This window comes from Notothenia rossii, assembly GCF_949606895.1.
Source record: "Notothenia rossii genome assembly, chromosome: 2".
In the NCBI taxonomy this organism is placed as follows: Eukaryota; Metazoa; Chordata; class Actinopteri; order Perciformes; family Nototheniidae; genus Notothenia; species Notothenia rossii.
In genome coordinates, this window is record NC_136904.1 from 76,683,777 (window position 1) to 76,704,648 (window position 20,872).

Genomic DNA, 20,872 nt, shown 5'->3' on the forward strand with positions numbered 1-20,872 from the left:
AAATCGGAGGGAGATGGTGGCAGAAAGAGGAAGCTCTTCAACAGGAACGACACGCAGCGAGGGAGACAGAGCGAGGCTCTCTTACTGCCGCTCTCTGCTGTTGTTCTTCTGGGGAATGCATATGATATGGAAAAGGTCCACTGAGGAAAAGGTTGGAAAAGGTTGTGGTGAGTATCTGCAGAGTTAAACAGCTAGTAACGATTGTATAAAGAGAGCAAACGGTCAGACAGTGTGAGCACTACACACTTATTTTTACATTTTTAGACACATTACCCATATATGGTCAGCATTTCCTACATTGCGAACTAAGTGCCAAGAAAGGTTTTCACCAAGTTGTTCTGGACACATTTCATAAAACAAAATGTTCTTAAGATTGCACAGAGAGAACATTTGGGGGTGAAAGCTCAAATGAGCCTTTTGTCATGTTCAATTAAAATATGACATTTACAGATTTACAGAATTGTCTTTTCTTAAAATATAAATATTTTTCTGAATGACAAAAATAATATAATACAAAATATGTTTTTTAATATTTAAATTCCATAAATTCTGGCCGGTATTAAATTTGGTATCTTAGTGTTTGTAATTGAATTTTATATTAGACCCAACAGTGTCTAATACAGAACAAATCCTTGTATCCTTGTATGCATTACCTTTTAGCTTTCAAAACACACACAAACCTGCTTTTGCCCTCCTTTAAGGTGTGCGCTTCATTGCATCATTAGCCTCTGTCACTGGACCAGGCAATAAGAACCATTGACTGGGACTGCCAAAAATAAAAGGGCCACCCTAAAACCTTTGATCTTTTGTTCTGGTTATGCCATTAGTGTGGGGAGCCACACACAGTGGCTCGCTGCCAGGGGTTTGTTATAGATCTAGCTAACGAGGAAGGCTCAGGTAGTCCTAATAGAATCTTTCCTGCTCTTATCTGTATTGACTTCAAACAGTGTGGAATGAATGGAAAACAATCTGGTTCTGACTTTGAGGGTGAGCTTGAAGAATACTTATGAGCTTGGGCTTTTCTACAGGCGGGCTACCACGCTCCTACTACGCTGCGGCAGATCAAAGTTAATTCCCCTCTTAATTAAGCTGAAATTGGATGAGAGCAGGCAGGGACTAGCTTTTGTTTTCTTTTGTGCCAGCAAACATTGCAAGCTGTATCTGAACGTATTTAAAAAGTGTGTGTGCGTCTTTGTGTGAATAAAGGAATGACTTCTTGCATTTGTAACCATAGGTGCTTGCGTGTGTGCGTGCATATCCTCACTGGCGTGTGTTTTATAACTGGTTGTCCTATCTCTCGTCTGAGGGCCAATCTGCCTGCATGTGGCCCGGCTTAAGCACAGCGGTGCTCCGTAATGAGACTCCTTCTGCCGCTCTCTTTTTCATGGCCATGTCCATGTGTTGTGATGCTAATGAGCCCTGGCTACCACAAACTCCCCCCTAATTGTCCTCTTTGATCTACCACTAATTCTGCTAATTAGCAGCCCAACTTTCAAAGTTAAACGTTTTGCTTCCACCTTCAAGTGTGCCCCTGCATATGTGTGTGCCTATGTGCATGTTCACAAGGGAAAACAAAATTAAATGGCATAAAGAGAAGGCAATTGTCATCCTTTCACCCCCCCCCCCCCCCCCACATCCGCCCCTGTGTGAGCAAGGCCTGAGTTAAGCTGGGTTAGCAGGGCATGCAGAGAGACCGCATTCACCACATTACCTAAATTAGCAAACACACACACACACACACACACACACACACACACAAACACACAGTACAACATGATATACTGCATCATGCTCCAAACAGATGTAAAATCATAAAGCGTTCTATGGCACAGATTACCACAGATGCCTCCATTTGCACAAACACATCTGCACAAACGGATGAATGTACTGTATGAGCAAGTTGAGCTCAGAGACACGGGTAAACATTCACTGACATAATAAGAAGGACACATCCGACAAAGAATCATATTTGCCGACCAATTTGTTGGCTCTGCCGCCTCACGCTTTTCACAGTTATGCTATAAGCTCTGCAAACCATCCAAAGTGAACACATTTACACCATGGCAAATCAGATAAAGGCCTTTAGCTTTAATTAAAAAAAAAGGTTCTAAGGATGCTCAAACACTGTGCTCCTGTGAGAACTGAGGAACATGAACAGTTTTTAAAATGTTCCCTTTTATATTTAAGCACTCTGATAATAGGCATGGATTAGTGTACCCTAACAGATTCAGATAGCATCCCTACTGGTTTTACACACATTCCCAAATTATTTTAATTAAAGAGGCCTGGGAGGTGTGCTGTGCGGGAATTTCTGGCACAACCACAAATAGCCCCACTGTTTGTCTGGTCAAGTTGTTTTCACAGTTCCTTTGAAAACACTTGGCCTGCTCTCACACAGCAGCAAGGATCCGGCTACCCTTAGGATACTTCCTCTCAACCTCAGTGACCACAAACTCAAATATTTGTTAAAAGAAACACCAATGTGCATGAACAAATGGACACACATACTGTACAGTAGATCAAATGCACACATGTGGAGCACTCTGTGGCCTATGCCAGTTCTGGCCAGCAGCCGTGCTCCATATGTATGAGGGAAAGAGACAGACACGAGCACAATCAGTGTATGTCACTGCAGCAGCCTGCCCCAAAAACCACTGACACATCTCTATCTGAGGAGAGTCGATACACTCAGAAACGAGGGCAGTTGGATGTCGTCCAAAGCCATCTTCAAAATGTCATGAGCTTATTCTCTTTTGAATGTGAGCAGGGCTGGAAATGTGTATTACTTTAGAAACACAATCAACTGCAGCATTTTTTCAAGATAAATACCTTTTTCAGGAAAACTACTGTTACATTTAAACTACATCGACTAGTGGGCCAAATGAAGTGGTTTGCACTTAATTAAAAGGGAGTCCTAAACAATACAAGTGGCCCTAACCTGCATCCAGAGTCACAAAGGGACTCAGCTTTATTGGTTTCTGCGAGTAATCAATATTAATCACTGGCAAGAAAAAAAGGAAAAAAACGACAGAAACACAAGGGAGGCCTCCCTCGACTATAATCAGCCCATGGTCACTTCTCATTCCTATCAAACTGAATTGTGATTAGCTAAAGGCACCAGATAAAGCAAGATGAGCAATTAATAGTGTTGTCTGCCCACTGGGAAAAATCTGGCTGCACTTCTTCAGTGCATCGATTGTTAGTTGAGGATTTTCTTTTCCTTGAGAGAACAAGCATCGAATAATAAAATAAAAAAACTGATTGTGCAAATTTTGCAGCCGTTATATGTTATGATGTTCAAACCAGAAGAGTGAAAGAATAAAACTGACTTTGATTGGATGCAGATCCCTCTCCATAACACAACTGGAGGAAGAAATATACACATAAAGTCCTCGGAGAGGCAAGACTCGTATGAAAGAAAGATGATATTAAAAACAAAGGGTTGGGAGTATTGGAGGGGGTCGATAGCTTTCCAGATTTGAGAATACTAATAACGTGTAGGGCAGTGGAGAGAATGCAGCAGTCTGACACCACACAGCCAGGGGATCCCATGCCAATCGGAGCATGGCCTTTTAGCCGGGTGCTCTGTCAGAGATGCCAGTTTGACGGACGATGCCGGCCCAAGTGACATTTCTCCAGGGTAGGAAAGAGGGGACAATGCGTGAGACATCACAGGTTGTTAAAGAGAAGAGGGTAGAAAGCACTGAAAAGCATCCATAAGCATAAAGAGGTGAGGGTAAGTGGGTTATTTTTGAGTCTATTTTGTGTTATTACCATAGGTCCAAAGTGTACCAAAGTGTCCTATGTGAAAGTAGTCACATTTTACTGACATTTTTCTTGAGCAGCAGATTTATGTGAAAGTAAGTGTCTTTCCAATACATGTTCATTATTGCAATTCTATTTTACATTTAGAGTGCTCTTCATTTCATATCAATTACAACGTTCATTGGACCCCAGGGCATAACATGTACATCGATTCAAACTGGAAGTCTTTGTTGTTTGTATGTCACAGATTTAAAATAAAGTGTGTAATAGGACAATGCTGAACTTCACTCAAAACATGATTAAGTAACAGTAAAGGTACCGATTGCTCAAATTGGTCAAGACTCAATTTAAACAAACGTCATCCATTTCTGTTTAAGCCTGTTCCTGTAGATTCTGGCAACGCGGCTGAATTCACCTCATCTTACCTGCGAGGGTGTTAAACAAACAAGAGAGGGGATCAGAAGTGTGGGCAGGGGAAGGGAGAGCTTGTTTATTGGCTCAGAGCTCATTAGCATCACACCCATTAGCGTCCTGCCAGCACCGCTGCCCCTTTCCGTCACTCAATCCTCTGAGAGACGCTGGCTGTCAGCGCGGAGAGGCGGCCAACATGCCACTCAGAACAAACACATCCACTGCCAATTTTTACTCAGTCTTTATTTATCCATTTTGTGCATGTCTGTGTCTCAAGTATTAAAGGAGAGGTAAACAGATGGACAAAAGGAGGATTGTAGCTAAATCAGTTTGCCAAAGTTTGAATTGCAAACATCCGTTGTTAAAAACAAACTACATTTGAAGGTCCTATCATAAAGGATTTTTGAAACAATCCAGCAGACTGACCTAATCATCTTTGAAAAATCCATTTCATATTGCAGTCTGAAATGATTTGTTTCTCTCTTCTAATTTCTGCTCTTGCATGCTGATTTTCTCAAGTTGCCAGAAGCTTTATATCAACATTTTTCCAATAACACCTTCACTGAAAAACAGCTTCTAAACTTAGGGATTTGGAAGAAAATTGCAGGAACATTCTCTGCTACTATTTTCGCTGCTCACTTGTTGTAATAGACTCTTGCCAAAAAATCTCCTCTTTCTAATGTTGGCTTCTATCCACCATAAGCCAAAAGAACTGAAAATGAATGTATTTCAAATTGATACCAGAAAATATATGTGCAGGTAAGAGTACGAGTGTTTATGGAAGAGATGATAAACTGAAAGTCCAACTCCCTTATCAGCTCTCCACTACCATTGTATTCAATAGATCCCTTGAATAAATCCACTTCACCATGCTACTTCTTTTCCCTCCTCAAACCATGTATCTCTCTTCGCCCCAACATGTTTACTACCTCCGGATCACATTATGATATGGTTTTAGAAAAACACTCACATGTTCTCTTTCAATATTTCCTTTCTCGCTTGTCTTTTTTCTGTATTCCTCCATCCTGTTCTTTTTCACACACAACCTCTCTCGCTCCAATGTCTAACCTTTAAACTTTTTATCAGTGTCTCCCTCTCTCTCCAATTAAATGAAGGTGTGTTAAGATGGGCCTAACGGTGATGCTTGTTACAATTACAGTTATTCACCTATACAGAAATACATGGGCAGATGGTGGGCGGAAAGAGGACCCTTTCCTTCCTGGCAGCCAATCTGATGTCTAGGGCCAAATTGCACATAACCTGTATGTACTGTACACACTGTACACATGTAGTTGGTGGTTTGTTATCAGAATCAGATAGGCCTACACTATGTTGTGTGTTCTTGCGGACCACGGCTTGCTCATATGTGACTCCAAACAATGGTAAACACATGTCTGTTGTATTAGGACTAGGATTGCCAATACGTTCTGACAGACAGTTTGGATTTCATGATTCAAATAACTTAAGTCAAATAAAAACTACAAGCCCTTCAGCTGCTGACATTTACTCTTGATGCGTGTGATTTTTTTTAAAGCTTAGGCCGTGGTTGTGACTTAAAAAAAACAAATGTTCTCCGCATTTTTCCTCTGACAGCAACCGTACAGTATAGGCCGCAGTTGAAATAGTATACATAATTAGTAACGATATAATGTAATTTTTTTTGTATCTCAGGGTATTCCATCATGCAATGCATTTCAGAGGACAACTGCCACACAGTCTCTGATTGGTCGCCCGACTCAACACAAGGAATCAGAAAATATTAGTGTCAACAAAATAGAAAAAATCCTTTCATCTAGGACAATGTATTCATTCATTGTTGAATGTGTCATTATGTTGTGTTATGGAGGACACTGCAGTTTTAGGCTGGATTACAAAAGCTTCTCAAGCGGTTATGATCTTACTGGAGCCCTCATCAGAAGAGCAAAACAATCAGCTATTCGGTAAAATGTCATTTTCTCACATGCAGAGTTGAGCTTGTAAACACAAACTAGGAAATTACATATGACAGTCTGGCACAATGTTGAGAAGGCTGTTACATTGCTGGCTGTAGTGTCGATTATAAAAGGCCACACACACACACACACACACACACACACACACACACACACACACACACACACACACACACACACAACAGTGTTAACAGCAGAGTTGTCATTTCCACACCTGAAGGAGATGGCAGGGGAATAAAGGTAAGAAACAGGCACTGGCATGGAACAATGGAAGAGTGAGATCTGTGCTCTGGTTGGACTCAGCCTCCTGTTTTTATACAAGAGGAATTTGTTCACAGGGCGGACAACCTACCTTACACCAGATGGCTACAAAAAACCAGCAGACCAATAACAAATGTGCTGAATAAGGAGAGATATATGCTGCATCATGCCAAGTCTGAGGAAAACCATGGGCCATTCAGGCATTTGGAGAATTTCTAAATGTGTTATGGTGTGCAAGCTACATAGAGTTCAACGGCTGTTGAAACAGGTCGGACCGTTTGAGTGTTAACTGAATACGAGTAATAGCAACAAACATAGAGAAGCCAGGAGCAATATACCTAAAAAGTAATTTAAATGATGCGATTAAAAAGTCTAACTTCTCTTCTATAAACACATTTATGCACAATCTGCTTCACCCTAACTTCATCATGTCTTGATTATTAGCCGTGTGTGTGTGTATGGGTCTTGGTCGGCATGAGGCAGAAAGTCAAGTTAGCCTGCCGGGTCCTCGAGGGCCCTTACTGAGTCTCCATTAGGCTGATGAGGTTTGGCAGCTGAAGTTGCAGGAGTTAGTATTGAGCTTCAAACCTCCTCATGGCTAGGCCTAATTAAACGCAGACCTCAGACCTAATTTAAAGATAATTAGCTGCAGGGTTCTGCTACCAGCACCGAAGGCCAGGATGAGTTGTGTAATGTGTGTGTAGTAATGCATGTTAAATGGTAGTTTTCCAGGGGCAGACCAGTTGAATGAAATTCACATAAGCAATTTGGTGGATGGCTTTACCCAAAGAAGTTTGCAGTGTCATAGGTGCACACAAGTTTTCACACAAACCCCCGTGGAAACTGACTAACTGAGCAGGGAAACATATGTTTGCATACCGAGCTATGGGACCAAAATGTAAAATTACTGGAAAAATCTCCAACAACTGAATGAAAATCACTTTACCCCTCTTATTCATCATAAAATGCACGTTGATGCAGAGTTTGTGTTTTTTCATACACAAAAGGAACCAATTGGTGTAGCTGCGTTTTTGGTGCTTTGCGATAAACTTTCCGGCCCTTGGGACCAGCCCTATGTTTTCCCATTAAGCTATACTGACAGCTTGACATTTCCCAGGTTAGAGGGGTCTGATTCAGGTATGTTTTATTCATCCTATTGACTTCACATTGCTGCCAAGACAGACAGAGAGCAAAAAGCCTGGAGTGTGGTAGACGGCGTTGAGAGGGAGAGCAGAAGATACCTGTTTTTGTTGTTGTGTTTACTGCTCAGATAGCCAGACACGGCTTTGAGACAGCTGGGTGACACACACACACACTATACTCATCATGCAGTAAGAGAGATTAGGAGATATTGCCAACACTGAGAGTCTGAAGCTGCTTTTTTTAAATGGGAAGACTTGAGGCAGGCAGGTGCGGTGCAGAGGCAGGAATCAATCCCTAAAGAGTGTTATACTTCGGTGTATTAAGCCTTAAGAAACTGAGTACATAGGGAAACAGCTAAGCTTGAAGAGTCTCTAAAAGCTTGAGATGTTCTCACTTGAAAACTGAGGAGTTTTAAAAAATTTGGTAAAAATGTTTTTCTTGTTTACATAAAAAATTGCTTCAGGTTTGACTTGTTGAATCCTGGACAGGGCCCATCCCTCTGCAGACAATGTTCACGAGATAAATGCTTGCCTCATCTACAGGCGTGTCACGTGGGGTGAGGAGACGGGAGTCACGGCGGGAGCCTCCTCCAGGACAAAGCATTTGGGGTACGGAGACACTGCGGGCCTTGTTCCCTTTATCTTGGCTCTATGTCAAGTGGGTGTTTGCTTACTGGGAGGTACAAGACCCCCCCTGGAGGGCGACGCAGCACACAGCCTTGGCTTGATTCAACGCAGGGACGTATATTCGCAGGATTTACTGTACGTGTATTAATGATTAAACATTGCCTATTTCTGTATCAATAATACACAATAGTTACACCTTATGACTTTGAGAACATCAGATGTGGATTATACACTTGCATTATACTGCAATGCATCTCGAGCCAATGCTACATGACTTGATTATGATGCGTTTCATATTATTGAATGAAGCCCTGCTTTGATGTTTGCTGTTCAGTGGACGGGCAACAAAACGTAGAATGCTTATTTAATCTAAACATGTATTTTTCAAACATATAAATCCCCTTTAGGGTCTTGTGCTGTATGTGCTCAAAATGGTTACAATACTAAGTGCTTTAAAACCAGTAAGCACCCCCATCTTAAATGATAAACGCACTGGTGTTTAGCTACAAACAGCGAGCATTGTTTATTTGCAATAATTCCATCATGAAAAAAGGTCTCCAGATTTTGCAATCAGCATTAGGTTCATTATTGAGAATCATTACCTTTAGTGTGCTTTCAGTTACATTCATTGTATTAGTGCAAAAGCCACAGTGTGATGCAATGGAAAACAGAACAGGTGCACTGTTTGAGGAAATGCTTATTCACCCTGGCAACCCTGGCAAAGCATGCTGGTCAATAGGGTCGAGTACAACCCCTTTCCTTCCTTTGTCTTTCCCTGTGTGCCTCTCCCCAGCATCTGGCTGAATCTCACCAGTGTCCTTGCAAACGCCCTCGGGTGAATCGGGCCATGTCAAACCTGAATCCATCAATCACTCAGCGCCAGCCAAGAGGGAGAGAAGGGGGGTGGAAAGGCAGAAACGGAGGGATGAGCGCCGGGAAGACGAGAAGGGCGGTTAGGGTGAAGTATAGCCACCAGTCCACCCTCTCTCAGCTTAATTTTTTCTCTCTCCCAACCTCGCCTTCTCCAACTACAGCCGCAAGAAACTCCAACTCTAACAGAGCCATCAGGTCACAAGAGGGACTCTCATTCTAATCAAGGGGTTCACAGACCTAAAACACATGTCTGGGGAGAGGAGATGAGGACAAAGAGAAAGGAAGAGACCAAAAGAGACAGAAAAAAGCAACATGAAGAAACTGAGGAGAAAAAGAGTAGAATAAGAAGGGCGGACAAGGAGGGGGACACAATATAAGCCATGACAACAGGAGCAAAAAGAAAGATGTGAGAAGCAGTTACGGGTGAGCCTGTCAGCAGGTGCGTGCAGGTGCGTGTGTGTGTGTGTGCGTCCTGTGCAGAATGAAGTGTCTCTGTCAGAGCCCCAGCTTCCCCTCTGGGCCTCTGCTGATTAATTGTCCGTCCAGCTCCTGTGATAGCGACCACTTTAACCAAGACTCCCAAGACACTCACTACCGTCCCATCCCCGCCAAAAGACCCCTCTCCTCCCATGTTCCCTGCTGCCTGCCTGCCCTTCTCTGAGCTAACATTAGGAGAATTCAACCCCCCCATCCCTCCTTTTTTTTTGGTCTTTCCCTGGCTGCTACAAATAATCTTGCATCAGCACCCCATTCACCTTGCCGTCGGGGGATAATGTCTCTCTGTGGGGGAGAGGTTTTGAAACAAAGGCAGGGGGCTGCAAACAGCACGATGTACAGTGTTCCCCCTGTGTGTTTACATGTGCTGAGATAAAGCACCCCTGTCTCAGGTAAACAGTCTAGCACAGCAGGGCCAAATGGCAGGGTTGACTTTGGACCTGGGTTGCACTTAGTCAGCTCCTGTCTCACATATTCATATTCACACACACACACACACACACACACACACACACACACACACACACACACACACACACACACACACACACACACACACACACACACACACACACACACACACACACACACACACACACACACACACACACACACACACACACACACACACACACACACACACACACACACACACACACACACGGTACCAAAAGAGAGATGTTCCAGGGTAGTCATTTTTTTGCACAATGGGTTCACTTTTGAACAATTATGCATGAATTCAAAAATAAATGTGCTTTTCTACACTGTGAACAATAACTGTCATACTCAGCATTGTCCCCTTTCTTCCCCCTCCCTCTCTGCCAAGCTGCAGAAGCGTAGCACTCATCCGTACGACCATATAGCCAGCTCCGAAAAGCAGCCAAGGTCAATTGCCTATCCTGCTCCCCTCATCCTGTGCTTTATGTACCTTCACATCCAGGGAGAGAGAGCCGTGCTATTTCTGCTCTGCTGCAAGGTGACTGCTGCTTCACACCAGCACCAGCCACACTAATAGAGGCTCGGCAGAGTACTGAACATTTCCTTTACCGTTGAAGAGAGATTTATACAATTCTCTTCATGTACAAGTACAATGTTGTTCATGTTCCTTTTAACTTAAAAGTACAACGATGCTCATATCTGTCATGATTGTAAACGCTTAAAAACCTGAATAAAAAAAACGTACAAAATCATTTATTCTGCATCTTTTTAAGGAAGTACTGTACCTTCGTTTGATGTGGAAGGCGCATAAATGTGAGGACCATTATGTTGTCTGTTGATGAATAGTACCGACTCAATTATCATTATTATAGAATTGAGATTCCAGTATTTCGGGCTCATGCTCTTTGTTTTGGAACACAGTTAATTTTCCAATAAAAACTCTCAAAGCAGTCAAATCAACATTGGAGTATTCACCAAGAAGTGCTCATATTACAATTATTAAAATGAATGTAATGTCCAACATGAGTCTGGACTTGAGGGATCAAAGCTGAAAAGACATACCCCCTGTTGACAAATAGGAAAGCATAACCTTTTTATTTGCTTTCTACTGCCTCAGCCTGTTTTTCTTTCTTCACTGCATCTAATCCTCCTCATCCACATCCCTGATGAAGAATAACAACTCTCCTAACATCAGGGATGTTTGTGTGTTGTACTCAATTGTACATGTTCTGGTATTAAATGGTGATTTCATAGTCGTTACATGTAATTCCTGATGATTTTACAGTGAGATAATCCACATTTTTATTGTAAACTGCTAACATTTCACAATAGGATCATTTATTTATTTGGTGGGATGTTTGGTGCAGCCATTTTTCACTCTTGCATGGATAAACTGTTTCCCTGTAAAGTCAGAATATCTTCACCTCTGCCTCTCTCTTTCTCTCCCAGATGTCTCCTTACAGCTGCCATGACTGACTGCAAACTCATTTATTACAGGTCACAAACGCCAAGTGCTTCATTTAAAAAAGGACGCCAACCGCCCGTCCTCCAACACAAGTGAAAAATGGACATGCAAGAATATCATACAGGGCACACTGCTCCATTAGCACTAAACGGTGGCCAGCAGCGCCCAAAAGATGGGAACTGGGGTTTGAGCAATGGGAGCTTAACGAATAGACAATAGGGATAGTTCTGTGACGCATTTCATTGTGCGTAAATCACGATTACTGCAAGTACAATGGAAAGTAAACAAAATACGGTTACTCCTTTTTCAGATGCAAGGTGACTGGGATAAGTAAATAATACAATGAACCAGGTTCTTGTTGTGCAAAAATGGTAACTTGCAAAAATGTTGTGCCAAGATTGTCTAGCTAGTTAATAAAATGTTACTTTTGTTTAACTTTGAACCTTAAAAGTCCAATCTTAAAGATTTACATTTCATTCTCCTCAGCGGTCTCTATGGCAAAAAGCAGTAACTGCAGATGCACATGTGATTTCTTTTTTAAGGAATGTTAACCCATTCATAATACTGCAAAGGCACAGGCTTTCATCAGTGGGCCACAGTCTTAATCAACATATAGTATTACCGCATTTGGTGATAGACAGTGATTTAACAGCGATTTATCTAAATAAAAATATTACTTAACCCACTAAGCCTCTTTCGTATTTACTCAGGCACCCAAATCAAGATTTTGCATGAAGCGTGTGTTCCGTCGGCCATATCCGATATCATTTAAAGCCCGTCTGTAATTACATTGTAAATGCAGATTAGCTATGAATATTTTATAAGGGGATTACTAAAAGAGGAAAGAGACAGAGTGGGAGAAAGTCGAGAGAAATCAGGCCTTTAACACACACCCACATGCACAACTGCATGAAAAGCTTGTTTGAAGGTGGAGCTAGTCTTTCATGCCCAAGTTGTCAGCCTATTATCATCCTTTCATATGTTCGCCACCATTATTAACTCTGAGCGGGAATAGAAAAATTACACAAAAAGTGAGAATAAAACCCATCACTCCAATATGTCAGGCTGTCGCCTCAGAGCGAGAAACAACATTGCAAACCAACTCTTATCTTTGGACTCTTATTCAGAAATGTGGCGGTAATGAGTGTGTTTTAACAAAGATTAGCCATCATTTTCATTGTCATTTTAATGCTCCCACATTGTGTGGAGGCTTACAAAGCCACAGATGAAGGCAGAGTGTGGGTGGAGGAAGAGGAACAAGCAGACACTGGAGCAGAGAGAAAGAGTCTCTGGAGCTCTGTTAGTCTGTCAGTCACCTTCTATCCCTCCAACCATGCAGCCCAGAAACAAACACTGACAGACAGTCGCCACATGCAACAACACACGTACAGTACATGCACATATGTTTTGCCGACCCTTTGTCGCCACATTTTGAAACTCTCAAAACCGGGATGTCAAAGGGGTCGGTGTCTGACAGCCTCCTGCAGCCCTCCAGGACAGACAGGCTTCTTGTGAGAAGAGTAGCAGCAACAACAAAGGGGATCAAAAGTCTGACAGACATACATGATGCGTTCAGATTCGGGACATCTACATTGTCTATGAACACAGGAGTGAGGGCTTTAAAAGGGCCTCTACCTCCCACATTTGCCGTCAAAGGCCCAGAATGAAGCAGTATGAGTACGTGGGTATGTGTGCAAAGTGTGTGGGAGTGCTCCAATGTGTGAGGAACACTGGCACCAGTCCACACTGACAGACAACTTTGTGTGATCCTCTACAAAAAAGTGCACCACCTTTCAAAGTCTGAAGAAAATGTTCATTAGAGTTACATTCTGTGTTTGGCAGAGTTTGGTTTCAAATTCTGACTAAATGTCGGTGAAACTGAGATTAAAGTTTATTTTGTGTCAATGTTTTACTTGTTGCTGCTTGCCTTTGTTGTACTTTTTTATAAATAACAGAACTTTGCCTTTTGTGCAAATATTGCTTTTACCCAGAGAGCCTTGAACCTTGCATCAACTGTGATACAGAGAGAAAGAGTCTAAGTAGCGATCTCTGACTGAGTGACAGATGTCTGCACAGTGCATGTCCCCTCATTGTCTAGCTTCTTGCTTTTCGTGTTGATTCTATTTCAAGACACTCAAAAAGGCTGAATTGTAGCAGAGGCCCCGAGCATTGTATTGTTGTCCATGCTGCCAGCTCTACTTGGTGGCCCTTAACGCACATTTGCCAACCTAATTAAAATGTAGCAGATTGATTTCCCCGCTAAGGAAACTTAAGTCCCCAATCTGTCTAAACGAGCTGTGGTATATTGTCAAAGACATCATGCAGGACCTTGCTTGTGTTTGTGGATATCGCACTTCCTTATTAATGAAGGAGTGCTGGACTGCTGTGTATTCGGCACTCAGGCCCATGTTGCACAGAGGCTATCCGTCTTTCCCTTTTGCTCCTTTGCCTTTCCTTCTCAAACACACACTAAAACTCAAAGCTCACTCCATTTCCAGAGAGCAAAAAGAGAAACCATAAAAGCAATAAAAAAAAAGGGAGAGAAAAACAGCATTAAGCATTCAATTTTAAACAAACCCTATCCAGTCTGCAGTTATCTAATTGCATGTAAACCTCGCTTTAAGCATAGAATTTGAATGTAAAATACTCCGCTGGCAAAATCATGCATGCATGTACAGAGATGTGGGATACTCCATTTAAATTATGGTATCCTTTTAATAGCTGAGCCGACACTAAAGCATGGCAAAACACACGCATGTGTAGGTTGCGTATATAACTGCAAGTGATAAATGAGGGTGCAGAGCCTGTAAAGGTCACATACTGTAGGATATGATCCAATCATTTCTGCTGGCTGCAGACAGACGGACTGGTTATTAGCCCATCAACAAGTCAAAACTAGAAAACAATTTCTGCAGCTGCATCTTCAGAAAGAAATAATAATAATAATAATACAATCCCTCCGTCATCTGTGGTAATCTAATATATTTTTGGAAGAAAGGATACAAATACAAAAGACACAAGTCCCTGTGGTGGTAATTAAAGAATATTGTGGTAACATCACAGCATATTAAAAACAAAAAACACCATTATGGACAATAAGGTCGCAGACCCAGTATTGAGTAGGCCGCTGCACAGAGCGCTTTCAGTCCCTGTTGGAATATTAGAGTGATTTTTCATGAGGGATTCTTGGGCCGCATTGTGGGTGCTACACATGTATTATTGATGCCGGCGGTTCAAAAGCAGTTTGTTTGTTGAGAAGTGGAGAGATTTATAGAAGACCTAATGGTTTCCACTTCTACAGTCTAGATTACAAAAAAGAAGGTTTTTTATTCTTTATCTGGCTGCAGGGTGAAATCCCCAGGAGAGGAAAACACAATCAAAAGGTTAGAAGTTATTTTCTGCAGAAAATGTCTTTAGGCTTTTTTTCTTTCTTGTGACAGTTAGTGACACATGACAAGGACAATAAGACACCATTCGTATGTTTTTATAACTGACTGAAGGGACAGATCATCAGAAGAAAAGAGGAAACAATAACATGATAATCTATGTGTGAAACACTATTGACTATTTGTAAAAAGACATGGCAGCAGGATTTCGTGTTGGATGATAGGGTTTAACAGATTTTTCAATACAATGGATCAATGGCCATTAAGTTGCTCCTCATCTCTTACAGAGAAAGAGGAGATGAAAGCACCAAGGATCACATTCCTTTTTCCAACAAATGGAAGTGGATCACCACCTAATCAAAGACCTGCCATTCTTCCAATAAAAGCCTGGTGGCGGTGAAGGGTCAACGCTCCTTTATCAGGCGACAGCAGGCAAAGATATGACTGTGATAGAGCTTTGTGACGAAGCGGAGCTGTGTGGCCCTCTAAAATGTGACACCATTATTTCCTTACACAACAGAAAATGGTGTACAAGAAGTGTCAGTCTGCAGCACGAGTGTGAGAGTGCACAAAGAGAAACAGAAAAGGACATCCTCACTGCTCCTTTTTCTAGATGAGCATCTCTCTGAGCCTCACTTGATTGCTTGTAAACAATTTCATCAGCTAAAGACTGGAAATAACTTAATAAAAAGTTAGTGCCACAATAAAATCAAGAATGCAGTAGAGGGTATAATCCCCAAACTTAATAAACCATCATTGCATTTTTAGAAGGTTATCCATCCACCTTTTGTGTAGAATCCTTAACGACTTAAAAAACACTCAGTAACCATAAGACATAATAAACTGTTGTAAAACAGGGTCACTTAAGGGTGCAGTTTATCTACGACGTGCTAACTGAAAACCCAGTCCACAAATACACACACACAGTTGTATTTGTAACAGATGACTTCCATAACACTCCTGTGTACAAAATGTTTTTAATATTCATAAACACAAATTGTGTTTTGGAATGTGGCCATAAGGTTTAGAATTGGCATCTGTATGTATTCCCCACCTCTATCCTCCAGCTCAGTGTGTCGAATGAAAAGCAGTGCAGGGACACCTTGCAGACAGGTGGCCTGCTGTGATGTGGAAACCTATTAACTCAAGTTTAGATGATTCTGTGTTCAATGTAATTTTTGGGGAAGTTACAGAATGCTTATGCTCTTCAGTAAACAAACTAAAACTATAAGTCATTTAAATGTTCTGATTTTCATTACATGTGAAATGTTGAAGATAGGAGATGTGAAACTATCAGAAATTGAGTATGACGTTTTTAATGATCATTAAAAAGCATTGTTGGATGCATGCATTCATCCAACAACATTATGAGAAAGCACTGGTGCAAGTGAGCGTTTCCCTATAACATTGTACATTATGCATTATAACAATCCTCAGGCTACAGCCTGCATACAAAAGCGAATAAAAAAGGCAGCTACTCGTTCGCGCCCACAATTTCACACAAAAAACTAAGCGCACATACATTTCATCACTTTGCCTTTCTCTGCATTTTTATTCTCAGACAGATGTTAATCCACGTTTAAGCCGATATTTGTATAACCTGCTCTTACTACGTTTGTCTCGGACTCTCTTTTGTGTTCCCTTAACTTCCAAATGCATTTACATGATTGTGGAGCCCCACCAGGGGACGGGATTAGCCTGTCTGAGAAAAAGACAAACGCCAGTGTCAGCTTTGTGCTGGATTCTCCCGTTTCCGAAAAATGCACCAGGCAGGTTTTTGAAACACTTAGTCCTATCTCGTATCTTTATTTTCAATTTTGTTTATTTACAACAAATCTGCTTTTCATGCCCGCCATATTTTATGGACACGTAGCCTACTGCAAAATAACAATCCTTTATAAATCGTACAAAAATAAATCGAAACTAAGGCATCCAAAAATATATATAGAAAACAAGGACGTTTTTTTTCTGAAATGCCGAAAATAACCCACAAATACAAAACCTTGAATACGTCTTCGGACATACTGGGAAGAGGAGGCTGTCGCCCAAAGACATGTGTCCTTCAACATGTTTTTGACAAGTGAAACAGAATATTAAAACATGCTATTTTCTGGCTACCTTTTTTTCTACAAAGGGAGGGAAATGACAGGAGGACACGCACTTCTCTAGTTTTCTCTGTGCGTTAAACTGTGTGCACTCACTGGTTTTGGGATCTTTAAAATATGTACGTTGCAAAACATGTCTCATTCAGAGTTGTATTATTTTCAATTTAAAACAATCTGTTCTAATTGGGCTTAGGCTGTGAGAAAAACAATTTCACTTGTTTTAAGAATTTCAAACTGCAAAAATAGACCTATCCTCTCCTTAAAAACAACTTAATGACCAGAGAAAAACAACGTGACACAGAATGGGCAAAATAGGAATTCTCTCACATAAATGACTTTTTTCCAACACTGGCTGGGACAATTAAATAAATAAAAAAAGATTTCCATTGCACTCTCATTGCGTAAGATGTTTAATGCAATATTATCATATCAGTCATGCCAAACAAGTATTCTAAATAGGTGGATCACACACAGGGGGGCTTGCAGGGGGTCTATGCCGTCACAAAAAAAATGAGAAAGGGGGGAGAACCTGCGTAAAAATCAAGGATATATCCATATTCTCTCCAGTTCTCATTCTCGTCCTGCCCGAATGTAAATATGTATGTGGATGAGGATTTTTTTATGTATCCATTTGGCAATAGTTGTTGTTTACCAGCACTTAATTATCTCTCTCTCGCTCTCTCTCAAACACACGGTAAGCGCACCTTTACTTCCCTGTGCGTAAAGAGCGCCGCTGCACTGTACAAACGGTACTGCCACTGCCTGTGTGAAGTCCTGTGCGCAACAACGCAGACTGTCAAATTGTGGCCCCCGGGATCCCTGAGGGGGCTCACAAAAAAATGAGGAATAATGTAATTTCACGGTAATCCGCTTTGCTTTGATCCCGATTAAAGAATGCATATGGATGAATGTGCAAACTGTTATCACCCTCTGCGCAGGTAAGGCATTTACACAGATCAGAGCCAAAAAACAATATCATATTTCCAAACCCTGCAGGACTTTTAAACCAAAATTGATCAGAATATTGCCCTTGGAATGACAACGCCTGCGAAGCTTATATCTATTTAAAACAACCTGCTGTGCAATAAACGAACGTTTCAAATAAATAAGGGGGGGGGAAACGATAGAGGTGTGACAGTTTTGTATCACTACTATCATTATCATTCGGGGATGAACTAGTCTTGAGGGGAACAAAGAACAGAGGAAAAAACGAACTTTTGAAACACATCAGACAGCTTGTCTAGCGACATGAAGACAAGAGCACAGTAGCCTGTTGTAAAGCGAGCTGTCACTCCTCTGTGTTTGTCCACACTGTCTGAAAGGACACGTGCTTTGGACAATAAATGCTCTCCTTTGCCTCTAAATTCAACAGTGCCGCTCTGTGCACAACGAAGACGGAGCGAGTAACTGGCACGGATTCACTCAGCCCTTCGTATCACAACCTGCCATCTGCTCAAACCTGCACCTGTGTTTCAGCAGCACGTAAGCCCCCTTTCAGGTAAATACTACGGCTGTGACTGAGACGTTTCATCAACATTATGGGGCTGACTGATAGGGGAAATGACAACTGCAGGTGTAGAATGTTTCTGTCAAGTGCAAATACCATTTATTACGTGCATACACAGAGCAAAAATAAGCTCTGTTGATAGTTTTTCCACTGTGCGCACCGAGCAGCACACACACAACTGCGCACCGGGGAGCACACACACAACTGCGCTAGCGTCCACTCACCTGATTGTGAAGAGCTCGACCCGAACAAGAGGCAAGTGAGGAGAAAGCCGAAGCAACACAGGGCAGTTGTTGGTTTCATGATTCTGCTGGGCAAGTATCTCCTTTTAAATTCACATGTCCAGCAGCGTATCCTTCCTTGAAACAGCCAGAACGGATGAGTCGTTTGTAGCCTCTTCAGCCTGGGAGTTTGGGGACTTTAGTCGCTTTGACTAAGTTTACAGTTTGTCCGACAGTCTTCCGCCTCGCCTCGCGGTGCCTGATGGGCTAATTGGGGACTGACGTGAACGCAGAAAGTGTCGAATGTTAGTTTCCAACGCGCGCACTGGAAAGCTTGTCTAAACAGTAAAAAGCAGTACTCATGCCATTACTCCCCGACTTGGATACAGTATGCAGCTGTAGACTCGTATTCTTCAGACACACCTCCGAGCTGCTGAGCTCCTCCCACTAATTCTGTGATTGGCACAGGTGCATGACAATCAACCTAATCCCCGACGGACACAACTCCATACGCGCTGCTATTGGTTGACTCAAGATGCCAAAACTTCATGAATTTGTGCGTCGGCTCCGTTGCACCTGTCACATTGAACACAGCCGAGATGAACGCTGTGCGAAGGATTTATAGGCGTAATGGGTGAAATCGAGCTGAATATCACTGACAGGTGGCTTTCACATGTGCTTTGGAAGATTGTATTCAGATTTGATATAATCTCATATTGGAGGTCTTTGTGATTTAATTCTGAATTTAACTCTATATATTCTATATATATTATTATTTTTTATCAGGATAACAAGTAATTAATTTAGCTTTCTTAAGTTTCTTTATTTTTATAAATAACATGATGAGGCAAATAGGAGACATTTTGGAGGCACAGTTATGACACAATGTACTTTTTTCCTACTCTTGAGCAGGGATTTTCATTTTGCCCTCAGTTATCAGAGTACATTACAGTTGAAGGCAATATCTCTAGTCTCTATGTACAGGGTAATCATTTCCCAAGGGTTGCTCAGTGTAAATGACACAAATAAAAGTCAAATGGAACGTTTAGATAGTGACGTTATTGTGCTCACTGAGCTATTTGTAATAGTTTGACTTTGTGGTGACAGAATACATAATAGGATAATAGGAGCATATAGGAAACAATGTGACAAAAGGTTATTACTTTATGAACCAGCTGCTGCCTACTTTCACACTTTTAGAAGAAGGGTGAACCTGCCTCCTGTGGTTCACAATAGGCCTGCACATCTGGATAGAAATCATGCACTCTGACTCTCCCCCGACCCTAAGTTCTCCACACACACACACACACACACACACACACACACACACACACACACACACACACACACACACACACACACACACACACACACACACACACACACACACACACACACACAGACACAGACACAGACACAGACACAGACACAGACACAGACACAGACATTGACACACACACACACACACACACACATGCAGCCACAGTCTAAAAAAAAAAAGGCTTAAAATACTTCAATATTGTCTCTTATAGCTTTATTATTGAGTGTATAGGCACCCCACCTTCCCTTTGATTCTACATGATCAAAATACATGCCTGTGCAATGACTTACTCAAGTTCTGAAATATCCTTCTTTTAGCAATAGGCATGTCAATCTCCTTCAGAAATGATCCAAAGCATTAGCTTGCTTTTAATAGGGAGGCATACCGCCGCCCACACACACACCCACTGCCTGGCCCGGTGCTTTTTCTGATCCTGGAACAGTGAGCTGAACTTCCCTGATCCAAGTGTATTCAACACTTTAAGAAAATGGGATGCAGACAGTTTTCACTTTGGAGAAAGTCAAAAGGCTCAGTTGTTTTCAGCTTGGTTGCAGAATGAATAGTGCACTGAACTGTGAGGGGCACTTCTTGAACCTCCACTGCAGTATTGACCCTTCACCAGTGGGGGGGCAGTCCATTTCTCACCTTATAGGTCACAGAACCAGCAGAGTTTCACAGTGGGGGGTGGCCGATCCAAGCTGCCACCAACTTGTTTCCTGACTCGCTGTGTGACATTGGCTTCCTATCACACAGAAGCTTTATTAAATATTCCTCAGCAGAAATGAGCTTTTAATATCACTGACACCACAAATGTATTAAGAAATATGGAAACATGAGATCTGGCAGTGTGCAAGGAGGGGAGGCTTCACTCTAAATATGCCCCACATGGCAGCCATTTATCAT

The 20,872-nt window shown here is 41.9% G+C and overlaps 1 protein-coding gene across 1 annotated transcript in view; it reads right to left on the reverse strand.

Annotated features, from left to right (window-relative positions):
• The window catches only part of erbb4b (erb-b2 receptor tyrosine kinase 4b), a 309,188-nt gene extending 290,111 nt beyond the window's left edge, over positions 1 to 19,077 (reverse strand). Inside the window, exon 1 of the mRNA XM_079665758.1 lies at positions 18,652 to 19,077. Within this exon, the coding sequence (XP_079521884.1) occupies positions 18,652 to 18,730 (79 nt within the window). The 5' untranslated portion in view covers positions 18,731 to 19,077. The remainder of the gene's footprint in view (positions 1 to 18,651) is intronic.
• Between the last annotated feature and the right edge of the window lie 1,795 nt (positions 19,078 to 20,872).